The sequence below is a fragment of the Trichophyton benhamiae genome (assembly GCF_000151125.1).
Source record: "Trichophyton benhamiae CBS 112371 chromosome Unknown contix00378_25.r1.exp, whole genome shotgun sequence".
In the NCBI taxonomy this organism is placed as follows: Eukaryota; Fungi; Ascomycota; class Eurotiomycetes; order Onygenales; family Arthrodermataceae; genus Trichophyton; species Trichophyton benhamiae.
Window position 1 is genome coordinate 182,606 of NW_003315106.1, and position 23,295 is coordinate 205,900.

The window sequence follows — 23,295 nt, forward strand, 5'->3', positions numbered from 1 at the left end:
TTTTTTTTCCCCCTTTCTCTCTTCTCTCCTGTGTCTTTGCTACAACAACATCCCGATGTAATTTTCTGCCTGCCTTTGTCTGTCCCTTTGCCTAGACACCAAGCTCGAATCCATCTGCATTCCATTTATCCGTCTTCATATCAAGCAGTAAGAAGCAAGTAAATAAATTAAATCGTTTAGTTGCATAGTTATGGGGCCTCGGTGAGGTTGGCTGCGGCGTTCGGCACGGAGAAATGCAAACACCCAAATGAAGCTTTTTTCCGCAGCCAAGTTTTGGACGTTGAAAAAAAAGTACAACACTTGACGTGCAACAACAGAGCATCACGGTGCACCAGCTTGCACCACAACGCATGGCCTGGTATATACACCATATATCCTGCCTCAATTGTCTATAAGAGACACTGCTGCAGGTACCTGTTATATTTCCGTCTCGTCTCTACCCGCCCGACGGACCCAAGAGCCCGTCCCGACTTCTACCGCGAGTACTCATCTTCAACAGATCAACCAGCGAAAAGACCAGAATAAAATAACTCGCAACTCTCGAAGAAATGAGAGCTCGACCAAGCTTAGCGGCCCACGGGCTGTCTCTGCGAGCTTCACAGACCTTCCGACCGGCCTCAATATGCTCGCGATGTCTTCACAGCCGCTTCACCATCTCTCTCTCCATACCTCCAGCCCACATCACAGCTCGCAATTACCATCCCTCGCGCCGAAAAGACCAGTCTGCACTCGCATCAGCCATGTCTGCGGCCCAGAACCTGTTTTCAAAGGAGATATCAAAGGCTCCTCCGCCTCCGCTGCCGTCGAATCCAGGCTCGCTACCTGCCAACGTCTCTGTTGACCCGCTCAGGATGGTAGGCAAGGAGTTGAAGTTTCTCAAGAAGAATTTGCGCTGTCTTCTGGGCTCCGGACACCCAATTCTAGACCAAGTTGCGAAATACTACGCTCAGAGTGAAGGAAAGCAGGTCCGGCCCATGTTGGTGCTGCTTATGTCTCAAGCCACAGCATTGACGCCCAGCTGTGAAAAGCGTCGAGAACGAGACCAACTGCTTAGCTCGCTACTATCTACCCCTTCTTCGAGCTCGTCAGGAGCGTACATTAACGATTCGATCAATTCCCCGGCTATTCTGGCTGATACAAATCCCGATCTCATGCCACTTAGCTCACCTACCCGAGATACCGTATATGCGCCTACCAAGGAAGATTCCAAGGATAACTTTACCAACGTCCTCCCTTCGCAACGCCGCTTGGCTGAAATCACTGAGCTGATTCATACTGCTTCCCTCCTACATGACGATGTCATTGATAACGCTGTGACTCGCCGATCAAATCTCTCTGCCAACCTTGCGTTTGGAAACAAGATGGCTGTGCTGGCTGGAGATTTCCTTCTTGGCCGTGCATCCGTCTTCATCGCCAGGTTACGTGATCCCGAAGTCATCGAGTTGCTAGGAACCGTCATGGCCAACCTGGTCGAAGGTGAATTCATGCAATTGAAAAACACCATGCTTGATGAATCAAACCCGGTATGGTCCGAAGATATCATCTCATATTACCTGCAAAAGACATATTTGAAATCTGCCAGTTTGATCAGCAAGTCCTGCCGTGCAGCTGCGTTGCTGAACCAGAGTGGCCCCGACGTCGCGGAAGCAGCTTATCTCTTTGGAAGGAACCTCGGATTGGCCTTCCAACTTGTTGATGATATGCTAGATTATACCATCAGTGGAGAGGAGCTGGGTAAACCTGCCGGTGCCGACCTAGAGCTAGGATTAGCTACTTCACCCTTGTTATTTGCCTGGAAACAACGGCCAGAGCTTGGAAAACTCGTAGGCAGAAAATTCTCTCGTGAAGGAGATGTCCAGTTGGTATGTTAATACCCATCCATTGATACGAAGCCGTTATTACGCGCTCTAACATCTATGTAGGCCCGTCAAATTGTTTCACAATCTGATGGTCTCGAACAAACTCGGGCTCTTGCCCAACAATATGCCGACGACGCCGTTGCAGCCATCAGCAAATTCCCCGACAGTGAAGCAAAGGACGGTTTAATCGAAATCTGCCGCAAGACCATCAACCGAAGAAAGTAATTTATCACAAAAGAAAAGAAAAAAGTTACTCAAAAATATCACCAACCACAGGATATAAATCGCCTGCCTACAAATGGCACGCGCAGAGGGATGGATGTAATATGTTCGCGAAGTCTGGCGTCCCGTGGTGGCCTGATCCATATATGTTCGTCTCCTGTTGGAGAAACAAAATCAACGGAAAAAAATGGGATGAGCGCATGAGGGTAGACGCTCATGTAGAACACCGCTTTGGCGTTTTTGAGGATTCTTTTTCCTGAACTTATTATTACTGTGAACCTGTCACCCTGGGAATCATGGTGCAAGATTAACGGAAGATATAGACGGGCAAAAGTGGCTGGGAACGGTGAGGTGGTCTATCTGTACATATATATGTTCTGTAGGATAGAGGATCAATGCCTTCTTTATCGCTAACTGCTGTGTTTCAATGTAATATCAAGCTGGAATAGGTGCAGTGATTGCTCTAGTAACTGCTCATTAATATCATACACATTCATGGGGAAGCCATTAGATAGGTGTTCCCGGGTTACTCCAAGAAACAGATGGCCTCAATTCATTCTCCTGATCACTCTCATCCTGTGAGACCAATCTTACGCCTCCAATTCCATAACTCTGGGAGGTTCTTTGACTATCAAGACTCATCTTTGGTCTAAGGCCGCTGGCCGGAGATATCGGGGACAAGTGGGAATCGCCTGGAGGGATATCATTCGATCTAACTTTCAGGCTCGGTTTATCCTGCTCGTACTGCCCTTTCCTTGCCCGCTCGTATTCAGCCACTAAAGACCGACAATACGCCGCAGCCTGAACACTCAACGCATAATCAGCTGGCGCACATTTAGCATGGTTCCTTGCCAGTGGAGGGGCACCAGCAGATACTAGAAGTCGAAACGTTTTCAAGTTCCCCCACGCACTCGCGTAATGAAGTACAGTGTTGCCCACTGAATCAGTCATTGTCAAGGACGCTCCGCGTTTAATAAGTTTGGAGACAGTACTTGTATCCTCGAACGAAGTTGGGTTCGAAGCTGATGAAGATGCCCTTGGTCTTTGTCTCGGTGGTACCAATGAAGATGTATTCGATGTCTGGCTTGAAATATTGGAGCCCTGTGACGCAAGCATTAATGCCGTAGCTCCGTTCTTATCCTGCCAGTCGATAGAATGTTTGAAGACGGTAGCCAGGTAATCCGCACAATCCGCGTGTGAATTTGCAGCCGCTAGGTGAAGCGGTGTCGAAGAATCCGTATTCAGACTTATTCCGGGGGCCCCATCAAAGTCCATGAAAGCTATATCTGGCTCGCATGAATCATGGCCCAGACTGACCAGCAGCTTGACTACTTCGAGGTTGCCTAGTATTGCGGCCAGGTGAAGAGAGGTGTTGCTTTTGTCGTCAAAGTCGGGGTTATGCAAGTATTTTGGATATTTCTTAGCTATCCGTTTGACTAGCAGAGCATCGCCTTCGAGAATGGCCCGGCGCAGGCGGAGTTGAACCGGTAAGTCGTACCTTGTTGACAGTCAGCCATGTCTCCAAATGCACATCAAGTGTAAGGACCAAGAAGACTTACATTTCTTCTACATGGTGCGGCTAGCTTCCAAATCTCGGTATACTCCGGTTCGGAGGCCAGAAGAGCTTTGACGACACTTTATCAAGTTCACCTTGCGGTCTCTTTCGCTTGGTCCTCTTATCTTTTGTTGCCATCCTTTTGGAGTCGCGAAACTCGAGCCCGAGCGTCATTATTTACACGTGATCGCGGCTAGGTCATGGGGCTTGGCAATAATTAGGTTTGTTAGTCATCAGATTTTCGCGCTAATATTTTTAGCCGCGGGCTTAAGCGAGCTCTTATTTTTGGGAATCCTGAACGAATAAGTGGTCTCGTTTGGCATCGCACTTATGAGATGGCATTGAAAGCAAATCTTCACACTTGTTATGAACAATTTGTTTTTCTTAGACTGAAGACCTGTCGGACATATACCAATAATCATCTCAAGGGTCAATAGACTATAACTCTGGCTGCCAGGCCATCGTGAAGATGGCCACCGTCTGGCTCTCGATTTATTCCAGAAGAGAGATTGGGATCCTTGAGTGGTAGGCCATAGAATCCACTCTTTCAGACACAGTATATATACCTCCAGCAACCTGCCGAATAGCTTGGGGTGTGTGTTATGGAGGGACCTTATTTTCTGGACACTTATTGGTATCCAAGTTCTATTTACGGACCTTCTCACCTGCTTAACTCACCATCAAGCTCTCCGTTTCTATCCTTATTCTATGAGCTTATCGCTCAGGCCTAGCTCAAGCTATAGTTGTCGGGCGGCAAGCAGCAAAGGAAGCCTACCCTTTCCAGGTTTCTATTCAAACGAGCTCCCATAGATGTGGCGGCAGCATCATCAGCAAAGACCATATCCTTACCGCTGCCCATTGCCTCAAAGATCTAACACCAAGCCAGATCAGGGTCCGGGTCTCAGTGCAAAATGCTTCTGGTAAGCAACTAGTGCGGGTAGTGAAAGTAACTATGCATCCCTAATTCGACGCTAAGACCAAACAAAACGATATCGCTATCCTCTAGCTACAGAATAGCCTGGAGTTTGGACCTTCGATCTCAGCCATGCTCCTTCTATCCTCCGACGACGCAGTCCCAGAAATAGGAACAAAATGCTCTCTTACTGGCTGGGAAACTACTAGCAGCGGCAGCGGTTCCCTCCCGCAAATTTTCTTGTCACGGATATCGACTTAATAAGCCTCGAAGACTGCAATAAAAGCTATACATGACCGCCTCAAGTCACTGACTCAGTATTGTGTACTCCTGTCAAAGCCGGAGGAAAAGGTGCCTGTAAAGAGGATGATGGTGGTCCAGTTGTCGACGAGGCGTTTATGAAGCAGATTGGGGTTATCTCATACGCTGTATGTGGACGATACGCGCATTAAGATACCTATAGCAATGTCCCGGCATACTCAGCTTGGATCTGGGAGAATATGCTCCCTCCCGCCTAACCTCACTACCACTTCTCATGCACATCGTCAGTCATCATTGGCGTGGCAGGTGGAATTAGTCTATAAGTACTCAATACTCAATGACTGCCACCAATCCCTTCCACTTAGCTTTACATAGCAAGTGGATGGGGAGGAAGCAGTTTCCATGAGCGACGAACTCTCTGACTTGATGCAAATCATGATACAAAAATTCTAGCAACCTGACATTTATAATTCCACTGATAACAATTTGTATAAATGTTGATATATCCACTGCTAAATTGGGGGGGGGACTAAATCTAGAGCATCCCGCTTGTCATAACTTCTGAAGACCGGGGGAAAAATCCACTTCTCCTAGGCCTAGATCCCATAATCGAGACATTTAACCTGACTTGTTTCTGTTGAGCCATCGCTCGATTTCTGCTTCATTATCACCCGTGGCCAGTGGGAAGCTATGCCAGTCATTTTCTTCGCTAGATCCCCCTTTTGAAGGCCACAGATTATGGAATACAGCGCCTAGGTCACGGCACGTATCATCAAAGGACTGCAAACATCTATTCCACTCGATTCTGTTCTTCCCTGTTCTGATCGCGATGAGGTTATCCATAGTAAGATCTGAGTAATTTCGTTCTACTGTCCACTCTACACCGAGATATCTGAGGACATTGTAGTAAAGCGTACTTGCGCCCCTGTCATATATATCATTTGTGAATTCCGTTGTGTCGACTCTAATGGTCATCTTTTTGAGTAGGACCGATATATCTGGCTTAGCCGAATTTATCGTGCGAAAAATAGAGGAAACCAGGTCGGCGTCAAGAGCACTATTTATGAACCCATCCCGCAAATGTCCTTTACGGGGGCATTTGTAAGATCCGAGGGTTATCTGGGGATAAAATTCCTTGTCAAAGTCATCAAAAGAAGGATCGCTAGGAATATCAGGCGCCTTCCCGCAACCTCCCAAGCGAAACTTGGGGTCTTCCACATCCAATAAGAGATCCAGGTAGGCTAGTCTGGCCATAGAGCCTAGAACTTTATACATTTTGACCTCATCTGCGTTTCCCCGAAGGCGGCGGAGGGTTATGACAAGGGTCGAAAGTAAAGGGCAGTATTTGGCTATATGGTTGAGGTTGTTGAGGGATACAGACGAACCAACCACTGGCTTTAAATGAAGTTTGCGTAGGTTGGAATATTGGAGAACATCCAGCTCAAGTTTTGGGTCCCAATCCTGAAGCTTAAGAGTCGATAGAGCAGGTACTTGTTCGAGAAACCGTGTAGTAGCACGGGCAAAGGAAGATGAGCATGGCAGAAGAAAAAAGGAGGTCCGACTAAATTTTCCCATGCATAGTTCAAATGTCTCAAGAGATGCAAAGTTAAAGGTCAAAAGGTACTCTAGCACGTCTTCCTGAATGTTACAGACATAGGTACAGAGCCTCAAGACACGCAACTTTGAGAAATCTGTATACTCACTCCACGGTTCTATATCCCGTTTGATGATGTCTGTTTCTGTCTTGGACAACACTATGCGCTCTAGCGCACCCTTTTGAAATGTCCCCGGAAGTTTTTTGTCCAAGGTAAAACCCTGCCAGTGTTGGTTCCAACTATAGGCAGGTTTCAAGGGAAACCGTGCTGCGAAACCACCTAGGCGGTCACGATCTATATGAATTTCTTTCAGGTTTGGCGAGAGCCCATATACCATACGCTGAATGGCTTCCTGATGGAAGCTGTATAACTCCTCAGAGATTTGTACATCGTCGCATGAAATTGTGAGACCATATAGACAGGGTGAGGTAACCAGTGTATAGTCATATTCGTCTAGCCTATCCCCCTCAACAATGGAGCGTAGCATGAAGTTATGCAGAAATAGTCTGCAAGATGGTATAGAGGTATGAAGGGCATCAAGCATACACGGGGGAAATTGGGTCAGGCCCAGGTAGACTAGGTCTCCTAGCTGAGGAAGGCGACGAAGAAGGTCCGCCAATGGCATCCATGAGCCGTCATCAAGGTCACAGCGATCCGATTCAGGCCATCGTTCAGTGTGATAGCGGGTGAGTGAATCAATTTCTTGGCGTTCCAGAGTATCATAACGTTTCCAGCGAAATAATGGCCTTTGAGATAAGTCCTCGTCACTTACTTCGTCGTCGTAGATCTTTAGAGATCGCCACTCTATTGTCTCTATAATCAGGCAGCGTACAGCATCGAAGGCACCCTTGTCCCTTTCTAGCTCAAGAGTACACTTCTTTACATCGTCCTGTAGTCTCGTTAAATCAACTTTAAATGCAAGGGTGTGATAGCGACCACGAGTGAGCGCCGGCTTCGAGAGATGATGACTGCGTTTGTTTGTACACGCAAAAGCGACCAGGGATGGTGGATGGGTGGTATGCAGGTCATCGAGAATTGGAAAAATGAGCTCGGCAGGTAAGTCAAGAATGTAAGCCATGGTCAAAGAAGTGTCTCTCTTTATCAAAGCAGTTCTAGCTATTTTGTCAAGTTTGGTGGGGGGCCTTGGGAGAAATAAATGCGGGGTTGCCGTCAAGAACCTTTGACTAACTACTGCGGGTCGAGTTCAAAATGTATTCCGATCGTGTGGAATAACGGATATGTAATGTCAATATAAGCGGCCACTACCAACATCAAGTCTGCCTCGCTGTATGGGGTTGATTGATGTTGTCTGGAGGTGTTTTTGATAATTTTAAGGATAACGAAGGTTAAGCTTGATCCAGTTAAGGTTGCGGCAAAAAGACAAAATTAAGTTGGGCACAGACCAGAATTAAATACTAATAATCACATGACTGATATTGATTATATAATCAAATATCTCTTTGAGTCGCATTTGAAGTCGAGAAAAACGTCAAGGGACAGCGCAAGAAGTCTACACCTCCGGCCAGGGGACATGACAGTGGGGATATAAACATGCGTCTTGCTCATTTGCATATACCGAATATTATACCATTTAGACAGGCTTCACTTCTGCAGCAGATACTCGTCTCACGCCTACTCACCCATAAAAGGAAACAGTCTGAATCTCCGGCTCTGTTTCCACCTACATCCGCCCCAGATCCTACGATCTTAACATTCACTCCTCGCCCCGTATATACGACTGGAAGACGCGATCTACCTACATCATGCTCGCCGAACGATGAGTCGTCAAACACCTTCGCTACCAAGGCATCGGACCTTTCCCTTCCCACTCCCCTCGAACCGATTCGTAATATCCTAACGCCGACTTCTTCTCCTACCAATGCCGCCCAACATCTAGCTGAATATTATCCTACTCTACGTGGTGGGCAAACTACATACCATGGCCCCGGCCAGCTAGTTATATATACCATACTGGATCTCCGGGCCTTACGTATCGGGCCGAGATGTCACATCAGGCTACTTGAAAACAGTGTACTCGATGTGTTAAAAGGGTTTGGTGTGAAAGGTGGAACAACTACTGAAGATCCGGGTGTATGGGTGAAACCTGATGCCGGGCACAGCGGTATGCCTCGCAAAGTTGCCGCGGTTGGTGTGCATTTGCGACGGTTCGTGAGCAGTTATGGCGTCGGATTCTGCATCACCGAGGAGCCACTGTGGTATCTGCGGCAGATAGTTGCGTGTGGGCTTGAGGGCAAAGAATCCACGAGCCTAGAGGGTGTGGGTGTGGATGTAAGGGATGTAACGATGGAGGAGATTGGTACACGGTTTGTCCAGGCGTTTGTCGACCGGGTGAATTCCGGGGGTCCTAGTGGTGGTCAGGGCCCGAGGCTGGACGAGGTATATAGGATCCAAGAGGAGGACGTACTTGGTTAGTATTGTGCTTTATTTGATACCCCCTGTTCATATGCATAAATTCTCCGTCCAGACACGGAGTGAAAAATCTAAGGTAGAAAGGGAATATGTAGATAAAGTGTAGATATAGAGGTGTGAGATATGAGAGTATTTCCAGGCAAAGAGCATATAACACAGACATCAGCCATCACGCATCAACTGGGTCGTCTCTAGATAACATGAGATGATGTTTCAGTTGCATTGCATGGACAAATTGATATCCAGAAAGGTAAATGTTCCAGGGAAGGGACGAGAACAGAAAGAATTCAAAGTAAAAAGGAGAAAGGTCATAAGATGGAAAAAGACAGGGACAAAGCAGGCCTTCCAGCTAGACGATGGAGGGTATAAATAGTTATATACAGAGGGCATCTTAAAGAGACACCATCACATTCGTAGAAAGCGGTAGCAAATGAATGTCTTCAGAGACATTGCAGGGTTCCACATTTGCGCCCGGGAAAAGAATTAGAAACATCAAACATTAAGAAAGGGCAAGACAGGCGGATTGTCCAGTAGCACAAGTAGAAGTAGACGACAAGATAATACAGGGAAGAGGCGAAAGCGAAGAGGACAAACAGCTCGAGCATGAAGAAAGACGAGACAAAAAGAAACTCGTAAGAAAATGTCGAGGGTACGGATCCTACTGGATCACGCATTTGCCGCTTCTATCAGACGCTTTCGCTGGTTTTACCGAAAGAGCGACTCGAGCCGCTTCAGTAAAGGCTTCGTTGACTCCGCGATTTCTCATAGCCGAACATTCTATCTCTAGTCAGTACTTGAGCTCTCTGTATCAAGGTCGAGTAAACACACCTAGGTATCGTAGAGCATTTATTCTTTTTGCAACTTCGAGGCCTTCGCTGTAGGTAATGACTGGCTTTGGCTGTTGTTGGGTGTTACTGCCATCATCTTTTTCGTCACTGGCTTCTTCTCGAAGGTCACATTTCAGCGCAACGACCACGATCTTTGCGCCAGGGCAGTTCTCGCCAATTTCAGCTAGCCATTTCGACTCAACATTCTCGAGAGAATCTTTGCTATCAACCTGTGCGCATGTAAACGTTAGCCGTCGTCCTTAGTAGGTACAACTGGCTTGTTGAATTCTGTAACATACACTGAAACAGAGCATTATAGCTTGGGTGTCATCGTATGATAGAGCACGGAGGCGGTCGAATTCCTCTTGTCCGGCGGTATCCCAGAGGGATAGCTCCATGTGGATGTTGTCAACATATATATCTGTTTGTCATCTCGTAAGCGTCTGTCTTTCTTGATCGTGAGGCGGCGAGAGAGGTCTACCATGGACATAGTTCTCTATATAAGTAATATTTCGTATTAGCGTATATACTCCTAAATGGTTTCGACACCAAGTCCAGACATACCAAATACAGTGGGTTCACTTTAAGGGGGACAATATGTTAGCAACAGTAAAAAAACGCAGAGCTCGGAAGGAAAGCATACTAGACGGTGGGAAAAAATCTAGGGTAATGTTAGCCGATATAAGCTTACAATTTTCTCTCGCCTCATTTGAAGCAGGTATTCCTTATACTCACCCTCTGGTGAAGACGTTTAGCAACGAAGTCTTGCCGCATGCACCGTCTCCTCTAAATATCGCCACCACGTCAGTCCAGCTATTTAACCCTCACAGTGTCCCGATCAGCTCCAACTCACAGGAGCACCAGCTTGCGCTTCTCGGTCTTCTCTCCTCCACAGAGAGGCATCCTGGAAACCGTTCAGTCGAAGCTTGAGCAACAAATCACACAGCCTGCGAGGACGTTGAAATGTATGTACCCCAGGATCCAAAAGCGAAGAATGTGGGGAGCACAGCGAGCGGCGATACGAGCGAGATCGAAACGAGGCAACGGCTCGCAAAAGAGAGCCAGACGGGCTGGAGATAAGTAGTTAAGTCTTGTAAATGCAAACGGTCGAGTCGATGCTAGCGGGATGGGATTCCAATCAGGGGTAAAATACACGGGATCGTCCGGATAAGGCTGGAGAAGAGGGAAAACAAGCTGGATTTTCAAGTAACCCTGGCGACTCGAAGCCGGATAAAATATTTCAATGCTCTCGCTGCCAATAGATCGTCGAGAAGAAGAAGAGAAGCAGAAGGGAAGAAGAAGAAATGGAGCAGAATAAGTGGAGGACCCGGGAGAAGCGCAGGACTATCGATGATGTTGTCCAAGAAAATCAGTCGATTCCATCTGCCGCGGCCGGGATCAGGGATACTAAGGTGCTCGTATTATGGACTGCCCCGTGACGGGAGGAAGAAGCCCTAGCAAAACTAGCAAAGGCGAATTACTGCTTGTGTTGGCCGATGGAAGATGAAGCTGAGAGGTGGGTGTTTGCGTATGTGGAGTTTTGGAGCTTTTTTTCTAGACAGTGTTGTAGTTATATTCCGCAGCAGCAGGTGAGCCCCAACGGCGAGGAGGCGAAATATTTGGACAAGCGAAAGAGTTTTACAGCAAAGAAGTTCTTCAGAGCCAGAACTCTTCTTTATAACCGAATGTCTATTTATAACTGGTGACGTTTCTGCAGGAAAGGAGAGATAAGGAATCAAACCTTGACCTGCAGGAACGGCGCAGCCAGAGATCCTTGGATGGATTTCGACTTCGGGTCTGGTCGTTTGGTGGCCGTTTGGCGGACAGGCCTAGCAACGAACGAACGCAACCGATAATTATGGAACGGGACCGCAAGCCCAAGAGAGGAACTTGACCTGTCAGCGTGACGATCGAAAGCCTCGTCTTGTGTTGGCATGACATGGCGCTTGTTGCGCAGGTACAAGGTCTCCTGTTGGCCTGGATCGCGAGTGGCGTAGCGGATGCAGCGGCCGGGGTCAGAAAGAAGAAAACATGGACTGACGAACGACCAAAAGAAGATGGAGCAGAGGAAGAGCAATGTCTGTTGTCATTAATGTTATTGTTGTCCATGGTATTCCATATTTGATATCCGTAATGCTAGAACCAGAATATGTATGCTGACGCCCAAATGCATAATCCCGAGCCAAAAGAAAACAAACCAATGCCAAAAATAAGAGACAAAAAATAATAATAATAATAAAATAACTCTTGTCGTAATCAGTAAGCTTCCTGTTCCTTTTCGAGGTTCTTCTTGCCTCGCTGCAGTCGATCTGCTAGATCGATGTCTCCCGCCTTTCGGTGAATATTGTTGACAAAGGCCCCCCGTCCGCCGTATTTGCTCGACTCTGCTCTAGCGGCCTCTTCTGCCTCTCTCTCTGCCTTCTCGCGTTCCTCTGCTGCGTTGATACGTCGCGTGCGCTCTTCATCGAGCTCGTTTGCGTTTTGCTGCATGGCTGCAAGGCGTGCTGCGCGCTCTCGTTCTAGATCAGCAGACGATGGCTGGGGAGGACGGCTTTGATGGATCTCTGGCTTGGGCCGGCGCGGGCCAGTAGACCGGTGACTTCGATAACTGCTAGTATGTCTCCTTGAGGACTCTTCTTCTTCACGGCGTCTATACGGGGATCGCGACCTGTCCCTGTCTCTATCCCTTTGACGTGGTGAAAAGGACCGCTTTCGCCGATGAGGTGAAGGTGAACGGTATGACCTTCGTGACGATGATGGTGGTGGTGAACGGCTGTGGGAGGCGCTACGCGAACGATCCCTGCGATGATGTCTGCTCCGACGGTCATCTTCATCATGATGTCTCCTCGACCGACGACTCGACCGTCTCTCCTCGTCTCGATCACGATCCCTGTCCCTGTCCCGGTCACGGTCACGGTCACGGTCACGATCTCGCTCGTCTCTGTGTCGGTGTCGTCGATGTCTTCTCTCCTTCTCCGTATGAGCCGTTGACCTGTCCTCGTCCATTCCGGCAGCCTTCAGCAACGCCCTCCGCCGAGCTGGGTCATTCATCATAGCCTCATATGCAGCCTGTTCTTGTTTCTTGATGGCCAACATGGGGTCCTCCCTGATCTTCGCCGCTGTATCCCGCGCAGTATTCGCATTCTGAGCCAGCATAAACGATTCCTCGGGCGCAGCCTTCTCCAGCTTCGAGTTCTCTGACCCCTTGAGCAGTCCGTCGATTCGCCTTCTGCCTAGGAGGTATCCTTCCATCTCCTCTGTCGTGCCAGTCTGTCCCGCAGCTGGGCCAGAGTACATCCAGTCGACTCGGTTTAGTCGTTTCTTGCCACCAGCGGCCTCCTGCATCTCCTGTAGCTCTTGTATCTGCCTCTCTTCCTGGCGCTCTTTCATCATCTGGTCGATCCGCTTGCGCTCCTCGAGCGCTTTCTTCTGCTCGACCCATACTCGCTCCTGGTTCTTGAGCAGCACTGGATGCCAGCTCTTCTTCACGTTAAGGTCGCCTCCCATCTTGACTCTCGTATCTCGTCCTTTTGCTCTTCTTTTCCTTCTGTCCTCCCTTCGTTTTCCCTCCGGTTGATGTTTTGCCTTCGTCAAAATAGAAATAAAAACATAAAAAGCTAAAAAGAGGCTGAGTCTAGGCGATGACTAAGTATATCACGTGAAAGGTTATATAATGACTGATGTAATATTAAACCGATGACCTCATAATTACCTAATCAGCATCTTTATTGTCAATAACAGCGATCAACATCAACTTTGGAGCAAAACGTCAAATCGTCGGCATTGAAGACATACAAGACTACATGTTACTGCTCCTTCGTTTCTTTTACTTGTTATTCCCGTTTTAAAGGACAAATACGTTACTGCTTAATTAACCCATCGACCTTTTACCCGCCACCATGTCGGATGATGATGACTTTATGCAGGACTCCGATCAGGAGGAGTGAGCTATCCATTGCACCCCTCGTGTGCGTACGACTATAACTAACTGAGACCGCCAATAGGTATGACTTCGAGTACGAGGATGAAGATGACGATGATTCTGGCGATATCGGCATCGAGAACAAATATTATAATGCGAAGCAAATAAAGGTCGACAATCCAGAGGAGGCGATAGAAGAGTTTCTAGGGATCCCCCCGCTGGAGCAAGATAAAGGCGACTGGTAAGGTTATCATTGGTTTTCTTTCCCTTACACTCTCTACTTTTATGTAGATACATTGTTAATCGTATTCAAGGGGATTCAAGGGACTAAAACAGGCCATCAAACTGGAATTTCGGCTCGGTCGATACGACGACGTACGTCCTCCCACAAAATTCCAATAATATCACCTCTAGGGATCTGACACATTGACACTACCATGATTAATAGGCAATTACCCATTACAAAGAGCTCCTCACCTATGTCAAGTCGGCCGTTACTCGAAACTACTCGGAGAAGTCGATCAACAACATGCTAGACTACATTGAAAAGTCATCCGATGACGTAACGGCATACCATTGCATGGAGGAGTTCTATTCGTTGACACTTGAATCGTTCCAGAATACCAACAATGAACGTCTCTGGCTGAAGACAAACATAAAACTTGCAAAGCTTTGGTTGGATAAGAAGGAATATGCACAACTTAGCAGGAAGCTTAAAGAGCTCCACAAGGCCTGCCAACGGTCAGACGGAACCGATGATCCATCCAAGGGAACCTATTCGCTGGAGATATACGCCCTGGAGATCCAAATGTATGCCAATACCAAGAATAATAAGAGGCTGAAGGCGCTATACCAAAGGGCGCTTAAAGTTAGGTCTGCTGTTCCGCATCCAAAAATCATGGGTATTATACGTGAGTGCGGCGGCAAAATGCATATGAGCGAAGAGAATTGGAAGGAAGCTCACAGCGACTTTTTTGAATCGTTCCGCAACTACGACGAAGCCGGATCGATGCAACGCATCCAAGTGTTGAAGTATATGGTTCTAGCCACAATGCTGATGAAGTCAGACATCAACCCCTTCGACTCACAAGAGACGAAGCCATACAAAGATGATCCTCGAGTTTCTGGCATGACTGACCTTGTAGATGCCTTCCAACGCGATGACATCCATGCCTACGAGGCAGTCCTCCGGAACAAACCAGATCTTTTGGAGGACCATTTCATCGCTGAAAACATCGGTGAAGTCAGCCGTAACATGCGCACCAAGGCCGTTATGAAACTCATACAGCCCTACACTCGCTTCACCCTTGCATTTGTCTCCAAGAAGCTCAAGATCTCGGTTGCAGAAGTCCAAGACATCCTCAGTTTCCTGATTCTCGATGGAGAGCTCGCTGATGCAAAAATAAACGAAGAAGATGGCATTGTGGAAATCACCCGAAGGTGCGATATCGACAAGGAGCGCTCCAACGCCCTGCTATTATGGAACAATAATCTTAGAATGCTCTATGATTCCACCTTTAGCCAGGCCGAAGGATTCAGGCCCGAAAATGCCCACAACATGCACCCCTTGATGGGAGGTTTTGGTGGAATGAGATACGCCAATCTTTATTCCCATGAATCGGCAATATCGGGCACGAACTTTGGAATGGGAGATAGATCATTCAAGTATCCTAAAGGGAAAACGGGTCGATCTTCCTGGGGCAAGCTTACGTCTTAAAACTAATGAGTTCTTTTGGAGTTTGCGATGGGGTGTTTATATTGTTACGACTGATGAAAAGCAAGTGACTCATGTTCTCTGTCTGTTGACTATTAGATAGCTGGGTATGAAAGTGCCGTCCTACCTTAATATCAAAGACCACATTCCGTGCCACAGTGTGCTTCTTGTCATCCTCCTTCAGTGTCTCTTCATATTATCTTCAAGTCATCGTCCTTTGTATGCTATATAAAAAAACTATGACGTCGACTTCCGTCCAAGGCGCAGCAGCGCTTGGCGGTTGATCTTCTCCAGCCTCCTTCTCCAGTCGCCAAATCACGGTCGGCTTTTGGCTTCATCACCCGCCGTTCATGGAACTGTTTTGCATTTCTCGTGTTAAGATGAATATGCTTGGTCGATACGACGTCTTTCACGAATACCAACCATGTCATGTTCTTATAAAGACCCGCTGAGCGCCCATCATCAGAATCCTGCGGAGTACATGGCGGCATAGGGCCAAGAAGCCAGCCTTCCACCATTATACTCGATGAGATATATATATCAGCTTAGCGGCCCGCTTTCCAGATGGTAAGATTATTGCATGAAGAAGGGCAATATCATAACTGCTTCCTGATATAATATAATAAACCTTGAACATGGCGGAGTCGAAAATCCCCAGCCTCCAGCAGCGACCGTGCGGATATCTCAGAGCCTTGAACATAGGGAAATGGTTCCTCGTACCGATAGCAGTGTTATGCGGTCTTCTCTGGGTCTTCGTAATTGCTGCCAGCATTTTCTCTGCTGTTTATGAGAAGAGCGCAAGCTCTCGTGATGATTATCCCCCAATTCGATGGAAAGATACGCTGGAAGACTGCGACCCGTTAGTATTTTTAGCTGCCCGACTCCTTAGTTGCAAAATGAATAGGAAACTAACCATGAACTTCTGCCTTAGAGGACAAATAATATGGCTGTTTATTCCCATTGCAATTGAGACATTTCATGTTCCAATTCAGCTATGGCTGTATGCCAGGAATCTACTGCATCCCATCGCTGCCTTGGTACTATCATTTTGCTTCATGGGGTTGTGGGTGTCCTTCTCCGTCCTGGCTCCGTTGATCGATGCCTGCGTCGAACAGAAATTCCCAGATGCATGGTACGGCTTATTCTGGGCTCGACAGGTGACTGGATACCTGATCACACTGCTATACCTGGCTTACTTCGGATTCTCCTGCGCCGCAGTCCATCACTGGAAATTGGGCAAGAAGGCGGTGGACGGGACCTCAAGTGACGGTGATACCGAAATGAAGGCGTGAATTTTCTGGCCTTACTGATTCGACAAGCCCTTCGTCCTGATGACCAAAGAAAAGTGCACAATCCAATTTAATGGGCGGGGAAGAAGGAGATGTTGTGGAATATACACGACAGACGGGCGAGTGCTGGATGACACGTCTTGCAGGAAGCCAGAGAAGCCATCCTCACACCTATGTTGTCAGGGGAGCTGAAGGATGCATGTACATATTGAATGTAATGTCTAATGAAAGGATGTATTAGTTTTTCTGATAGCTTTGGCATTTGTACCAAATACCGACCCGTCTTCGGGTCGGGACAAATTGAACGATATACCCACCAGTCCATACTCGCTTACGCGCAGCTGGCCCTAATCATACTGCTAGCTGCACGACTCTGGCTGCGCCCGTGGGCGCTCTGGAGAAAGCAAACGGACGGCATGCATGTACGTATGTACGTAGAAATGCGTATGTACCTGCAAGTTAAACGAGGTACGTACCCGGACGGCTAATGATATACGGCGCACAAGCAGCCGGAGGTCAAGGTACAATAGCCATATACTCGGTAAGAAGGGGCGAAAAATATTCAAAAACAGGCGGTGGTTCAACGCCACTCATGTACGTACCCGTCAAGTCGCTGTCGTGGCATGCATGCATGCTGCTAGTACCCGTGGACATTCCAGCAAACGGCCCTAATCAACATACCAATATCCGACCCGGTATGTTCAGACATGACATGTACATCCATACATGATCAATCGTTTAGAACCTTAACTATCCGAATTGGGGAAATAGCCATAATCCATTTTTCCCCCTTACATGCAGCGTCTATGGGGCTGCCGTATGTATCCCACCAATGCGTGCCATCCGAATGACGGTCAGGAAGAGAAACAATGAGGCGAAGGAAAGAGGTATATCCGATACCTCTGATAATACCCATTCAACCCCCTTTTTATCCTAGGGTACTTGCATTTGTATCCACTGGTTTTTCTATCTGCTGCGTTACTCTGATACGCAGCAGAGAGGTATTTTGCTTTTTCATCTTATTTTGCCCTTTTCTGGTCTCTACTCTTCGTTTCTTTTATCTGCTGTCCTTGACGGGTTAAATAAACTTCGATATCAAATGTGCGGAGCACCGGTGCGCCCGCCTTTAGCGCCAACGAAGAGAGTGAAACATTTTAGCAGCTCATCGGTTAGCTGCCGCTTTGCAATGAATAGAATACCAAAGTTCTGAAATGGGGCTGGGTCATACCTCCTGGAGTAAGTAAGGTACAGGTAAAGCACGAGGGGCGCCGAAAACCATTCCATTGTCAGATGTGACGTTCCTCAACCAACTGCTAAAACATGGAGAGAAGAATTCATGGACCCCGGGGCGCATTCACTTGGTACAAACCATTATCCGCTTCAAGAGGATGGTCGCACAACTGAAGGTGATCGGTCCGGTTGGATATTCGTATAAGCTCAATGACGATTATATTGTCCGATATAATCAGAAGTTGAGGTACACGCTTGTGCATGCATGCACAATGTATAGGAAAATTTCACTGGTCATGATGGGGAATTTGTCTTGTGTGACTCCAGGGCAACACCTTCGTACATGCAGTATTTGATTTTTTTTTTTTTTTTCTTTTCCATTCCATCCATTTTTTTGTGGCACAGCTATGCTCCGGACGTCATTGCTATTCCCTGTATCTTTTTTAGGAATATGAAGACTAGGACTGGCCCTGTAACACACCCGCAAACTAGACATGCAGCCGGGTATAGCTCGGACAGCAAGAGCTATTCCCCTGAGTCATACTCCATGTATGATGAAACCAAGCCTTTGACCAACAGGTATTTCCCATGAGGCTCTTTTTCTTTTTCCCATTCGTTTTATTCTCCCTCCTATACGGCCAGGAACGATTCTCCAGGTCAGATTCTTCAATGACTGGCAGTTTCAGCATATCGTGTTTGTGAGCAATGGTATCAACGCTAAAAAAAGGGACCCTCAGTTTCCCAATCCGCTAGTGCGTGCAGAGCTGAAGAAGGTATCTTGCAAGTTCCTGCTCCCCTGATGGGTCCTAATTCCCGTACTCTGACACCGGCTACCTGTGTAGCAGCTTTTTCTTTTTTGATTTATGAGCTGCAACATGGCGGTCAAGGCTTGGCCGCCATCGGCTATAGCTTCAATGGACGCTACTCCGCAATTTTAATAGCAGTCGGCTCATCATCCCGATAAGGCGGAGGTTGGGAATATGCATCAGGACCAACACCGGCACAGTATGCTTGCCCGTTCGTACTCGAGCTCTTGTGCAACCCCAGAATAGAGCCACTTATTGCCTCGTATTAAGCTAGCTTGAAGATGGAAGATGATGCGCAATGCCGACAAAATATGCAATCTCCATCATCGGATCAGCAACAAGGTATTATTTGCCAAAAACAGTGCCACTAGGGAACTAGCAGGAGTTCCTGGAGACAACGGGCTGTGGAGAAAAGAGTTTTTTTTCCCACTTTTTTTTCCCTTCTAGACACTACGATTGTAGAAAAGCTTCTGTCTTTGGACAGCTAGCTCCTCGTCCTTGACGCATGTCACAGGACAGAATATCCTGTAATGGCCCGGCATGGGGGAAAAAAGGAGGGGATGATCCTGTAAGTTGGTATGCGGGATACTCCTGCCGATGTGATGATGGTACCCCCCATAAGGAGGTAGCGAATGCGATTTGGGCTGGGAACGCCCGAGGAGTATTGGCATTTCATGCAGCAGGCAGGATGCTTCGTTGTGTTTGTATAGTAATAATAGCACTATTACTATTATTGATGTCTGCAAGAGAGAGTGAAAAAAGAAAAAGTGGCAGGAAAAGAGGTCCTGTGCCAAGGAGAGGTTTGACAAATGATATCAACCTGCGCCGGGGGTCATTCGTGGCTAGAGTGCTGGTCGCTGGGAGTCTTGAGAAATCTTATCTGGTCAGGCCTGAGACCGGTTCCTCAGTACCGGAGGGGGGAAGACAGCTGTACCCTTGTCGACGGGGTTGCAAGGCCCCATTATTCCAGCAAGATTCTATAAATGTGCATCGGACGATTGGCTGGCTAACGTAATTAGTTATCAAAAGTCATATACGCAGAATATATGACAGCCCTTCCCTATAACTATAACCCCCACGTTCAAGGAGTATGCTCTCACTGACGCTGGCCAGCTCTGTCTCCCATCACTCATTATACAGTCAACACCCTCTCTCTTCCTCCTTCTCGGTCCATCAACTTGGGCTGCAGTCACTCGGTGTGACAGACAAGCAAGAGGAAAAGGAGAAGAAAAGGAAAAAGAAACCAAAAAAAGGCCCTTGGTGCTGGCTACCGGAAGACAGGGGGCCCCAAGTCCGTTGCCCGCCTGCTTGCTCCCTTGCAGGAATTTATGCAGACTTCCATTGATCAATCAAAACAAGAGGATCCTCCCCGTAAAAAAAGAATGTACGGAGTATCTGCGTGTGTGTGAGTGTGAGTGTGCGAGTCTGCCATCTCTCTCTCTCTCTCTGTGTGTGCGTATGTGTCAGTTGTCACTCTTTCCTGGTAACTTTCTTTTTGGATCCTCGCCTGCCAGGCCGTGTCACACAGAGTCGTCTGCTGGTACCCGTGTAGGCCTGCAGAAGCGGCAGAGATGTACTCTGTAGACATGATTGATACCGTGGCGCCGTAGATTCATCGCAACTCCGGCGGGCCTGTATGTTCTGGAATTCGTCTCGTTGGCCCTGTGTCATGTCTCCCCCCGTCTGTTTGTCAATCGACGCCGGCTCCTTTGACCTGCTGCGAGGCCCTGCCAGACTCCCCACCCGCCTAACGCTCCGCCAGCACTACTAGCAGCAGTGTCTCTCTCTCCCTCCTCCTTCTCCTCCTCCTCCTTTTTTTTTTCAGTTCTTCTTTTTTTTTTTTTTTCTTCTTCTCGTGCTGCTGCTGCTTGGTGTTCTAGTTTCTATGCCCCAACCCGCTAAATCGGCTATAACTTTTTGTGTCCCTGGCTTATTTCTTTTGCTTTTGTTTCCCGGGCCCTCTTGTATAGAGCATTATGCGTTTCCGTTCGTTAACTAGCGGGTTACAGCATCGTGTCGTAAGCAGGCTCAGCTGTTTGGTTCATTTCCCGATCATCGTCCCATATGCTGCATAGTTACATGGCCAGAAACCCAATCCCCGTCCGTAGCGTCTGTTCAAGTCTATAAAGCACCCTTGGGTGCCGGCCCTGGTGCTCGAATCAGTGTCTGTCTCCGTCGACCAGAGTCTTCCTTGTACTGCAGTTCCTCACTGTCGAGTGTCCTTTGTGCCCTTGTCCTTGTCCGCGCCTTGCTTGCCCTGATCCCCGCGCTGTCACGACGGAAAACTCGCTGGCCCAGAGTGTGTCTCGAGCGATCCTGCTGCCAGCCAGAGAGAAGGAAGAGAAATAAAGACTAGAAGAACGAACAGACGGCCTCTCTCCCTTTTTTTCTTCCCTTCTTCGTTGCCCGTCGTTGCGAAGTTGCCGTGCGCATGGGGGGCCTTGTCTTCCCTCAGGCCGTGAAGATGATGATGGAGGCCGAGCGAGCCAATGTTTACTCTTTTTTCCCCACAGCGCGAGAAGTGCCGATGCCCTTCCACTATCAACCTCACCTCCACCAGCAGCACCTCCAGCACCAGCTCCAGCTGCACCACCAGCACAGCTTCAGCGCCGGCTTCAACGACAGCTTCAGCGACGGCTACAGCGCCATCCACCAGTGCCGCCCGGACCTGCTCCTGTCCCGGGTCTACCAGCCGCCGTGTAGCGACTATCTGGCCCACCACCAGCCCATCATGGCCAACTTAGCACCGGACGACATGGCCGAGTTCCAGAAGCTCTCCAACGAGTACGAGCCGGATCTGCAGGTGGGTGGCCCGGCGTTTTATTCCTTTTTATCATGGACTTGCTGATGCCTTGTTGAAGGGCCCTCTCGTCGGCATCAAGCAAGCCAGCGTTGCGCTGAGCCAGGAGTATGCGCAGGCCGACCCCATCTATGTCGCGAAGACCGCGGTAATTCTCCCACTATTGAAGCTCATTGAAGCCAGCAGTTTAACTAACGGGAAGTAATAGTCTCTGGCACAGACACACTCCCACTATCGTATCATGAAGGGAGATGGCAATTGTGGATGGAGAGGTTTGACTCGCTCGTCCGGTTCAACTGCTGGGAACCACATAACGCTAATCAATCTGCTTTTTTTTTTTTTTTTAGCTGTGGCCTTTGGCTATTTTGAAAGCCTGTTTGCTCTGCGCGATCAGGCCAAAATTGCTCAAGAGCTAGCCCGTATCAAGAGCTTCAACGCCATGTTCGATGCTGTAGGCCAGCAAGAGCATTTGTACGAGATTTTTGTTGATGCTACAGAAGAGCTCTTGAAAAGCGTGGCTGAACAGATTGCGAACAACAACCAGGACGAGACTTTCATTGTCGATGCCTTCAACAATGAATGGAACTCAAACGCAATCATCACACACTTTAGGGTTGGTTTCTTAACTTTTGCTCATGTATCTACCATTATTTTGGTTGTGCTAACTTTCCTCCAGTTGATGACGAGCGCCTGGATGCAGCTCAACCGGGAGAGATACGAAGCTTTCCTGCCCATGCCGATAGAGCAGTACTGTTCGAGAACAGTCGATACCGTGAGAACCGAGATTGACGAAATCGGTCTCCAGGCCTTGGTTGACGGAGTTATCGCAGCGTCTGGTTTTGATGTTCAGATTCTCTACCTTGATCGCAGTCAGGGTGACCAAGTTAATGCACATCAACTTACGCCACAACGCACTGATTCCCTTGGGGTTATCAAACTCCTGTACAGGCCGTAAGTACCCCGCATACCTACCAGGTTTAAGATCTCCCGACTAATATTATGAATCAGTGGCCACTATGATCTCCTCTATGGTACAGCCCAGTCGCCGACTCCCGTAAATTACCAGTACTCCATGACCTGCGACTTCTCTCCTTGGTATCCTAACTCCCTCAACTTTGACCTTAATCCAGTCTTAATGGCCGTTCCCAGTCTTCCTCTAGACCCGGCAGATTCTCCTCCGCACCCAGCTCCAGCTCCAGCTCCGTCTCCGTACGAGTACTCCTATCCCATCAATCCTCCAGAAAATATGATACCCCATCACACAATACCTCTCCCTGAACCCGCCCCGCCTAGAGTTGCAACCATCAACCTCCCTCTCCGCTCCCCTCCTCCTCCTCCTCCAACAGAGGATAGGTCCTCTGAACTACTTATCCGAATGAACCCACTTGTTGATCCAGACATGAACTGTCTGCCATTGACCATTCCATTCAGAAAGTACGTATCCAAATCAATCGGGTACTTGTCTACTTGCTTACGTTCCTTAAGCTCGCATTTCAACCAAGCACACTTCCTCAATGCTGAGTTTCAGCCTTCCCAATGGGACCCCAGCGAGATCTACAAACGAGAAAAGAAACCCTCTAGCCGTTCCGGATCTTCCTCCGAGTAACCATCACAAAGCGATACGTTTCGGTTTTCTCCTTCAAGATAGTTATTTCGCTTTTCTTATCGAGTTTTACCTCGGTTTTCCTTGTTTTATTATTATTCCCCCTTTCAGTCAAGATTGCCGGACTATATCGTGTTATTTCGGTTTATTATTCCCCCGCCCACATGATTTTTTTTCTTAAGTGAAACCGTTGTTACATGTTTCCCCAGTTCCCTGTACTTTCCGTCTCCTGCCATGTTTCCTGTTAGAACGGCGAATATCTCTTATGC

General features: G+C 48.0%; 9 protein-coding genes across 9 annotated transcripts; 5 read left to right on the top strand and 4 right to left on the bottom strand.

The window, feature by feature from the left end:
• Positions 1-740: 740 nt before the first annotated feature.
• On the top strand, positions 741-2,084 carry ARB_07252 (uncharacterized protein; the record flags this gene model as incomplete). The annotated part of the gene is made up of 2 exons (XM_003014644.1): positions 741-1,862; positions 1,923-2,084. 2 exons carry the CDS (start codon positions 741-743, stop codon positions 2,082-2,084), a joined length of 1,284 nt encoding a protein of 427 aa, XP_003014690.1.
• Positions 2,085-2,588: 504 nt separating this feature from the next.
• Positions 2,589-3,598, bottom strand: ARB_07253 (uncharacterized protein; the record flags this gene model as incomplete). The annotated part of the gene is made up of 2 exons (XM_003014645.1): positions 2,589-3,505; positions 3,580-3,598. The coding sequence occupies 2 exons, from the start codon at positions 3,596-3,598 to the stop codon at positions 2,589-2,591; spliced, it is 936 nt and encodes a 311-aa protein (XP_003014691.1).
• A 1,830-nt stretch (positions 3,599-5,428) lies between these two features.
• On the bottom strand, positions 5,429-7,483 carry ARB_07254 (uncharacterized protein; the record flags this gene model as incomplete). The annotated part of the gene is made up of 1 exon (XM_003014646.1): positions 5,429-7,483. The coding sequence occupies one exon, from the start codon at positions 7,481-7,483 to the stop codon at positions 5,429-5,431; it is 2,055 nt and encodes a 684-aa protein (XP_003014692.1).
• A 473-nt stretch (positions 7,484-7,956) lies between these two features.
• ARB_07255 (uncharacterized protein) lies at positions 7,957-8,838 on the top strand (the record flags this gene model as incomplete). Its single annotated transcript, XM_003014647.1, has 1 exon — positions 7,957-8,838. One exon carries the CDS (start codon positions 7,957-7,959, stop codon positions 8,836-8,838), a length of 882 nt encoding a protein of 293 aa, XP_003014693.1.
• An 805-nt stretch (positions 8,839-9,643) lies between these two features.
• ARB_07256 (uncharacterized protein) lies at positions 9,644-10,060 on the bottom strand (the record flags this gene model as incomplete). The annotated part of the gene is made up of 2 exons (XM_003014648.1): positions 9,644-9,892; positions 9,962-10,060. 2 exons carry the CDS (start codon positions 10,058-10,060, stop codon positions 9,644-9,646), a joined length of 348 nt encoding a protein of 115 aa, XP_003014694.1.
• A 1,858-nt stretch (positions 10,061-11,918) lies between these two features.
• ARB_07257 (uncharacterized protein) lies at positions 11,919-13,169 on the bottom strand (the record flags this gene model as incomplete). Its single annotated transcript, XM_003014649.1, has 1 exon — positions 11,919-13,169. The coding sequence occupies one exon, from the start codon at positions 13,167-13,169 to the stop codon at positions 11,919-11,921; it is 1,251 nt and encodes a 416-aa protein (XP_003014695.1).
• Positions 13,170-13,561: 392 nt separating this feature from the next.
• Positions 13,562-15,301, top strand: ARB_07258 (uncharacterized protein; the record flags this gene model as incomplete). Its single annotated transcript, XM_003014650.1, has 4 exons — positions 13,562-13,605; positions 13,667-13,825; positions 13,899-13,959; positions 14,033-15,301. 4 exons carry the CDS (start codon positions 13,562-13,564, stop codon positions 15,299-15,301), a joined length of 1,533 nt encoding a protein of 510 aa, XP_003014696.1.
• Positions 15,302-15,933: 632 nt separating this feature from the next.
• On the top strand, positions 15,934-16,590 carry ARB_07259 (uncharacterized protein; the record flags this gene model as incomplete). The annotated part of the gene is made up of 1 exon (XM_003014651.1): positions 15,934-16,590. The coding sequence occupies one exon, from the start codon at positions 15,934-15,936 to the stop codon at positions 16,588-16,590; it is 657 nt and encodes a 218-aa protein (XP_003014697.1).
• A 4,464-nt stretch (positions 16,591-21,054) lies between these two features.
• Positions 21,055-23,029, top strand: ARB_07260 (ubiquitin thiolesterase (OtuB1), putative; the record flags this gene model as incomplete). Its single annotated transcript, XM_003014652.1, is given in 4 exon segments — positions 21,055-21,407; positions 21,427-21,571; positions 21,632-22,374; positions 22,432-23,029. The coding sequence occupies 4 exon segments, from the start codon at positions 21,055-21,057 to the stop codon at positions 23,027-23,029; spliced, it is 1,839 nt and encodes a 612-aa protein (XP_003014698.1).
• Positions 23,030-23,295: the final 266 nt, after the last annotated feature.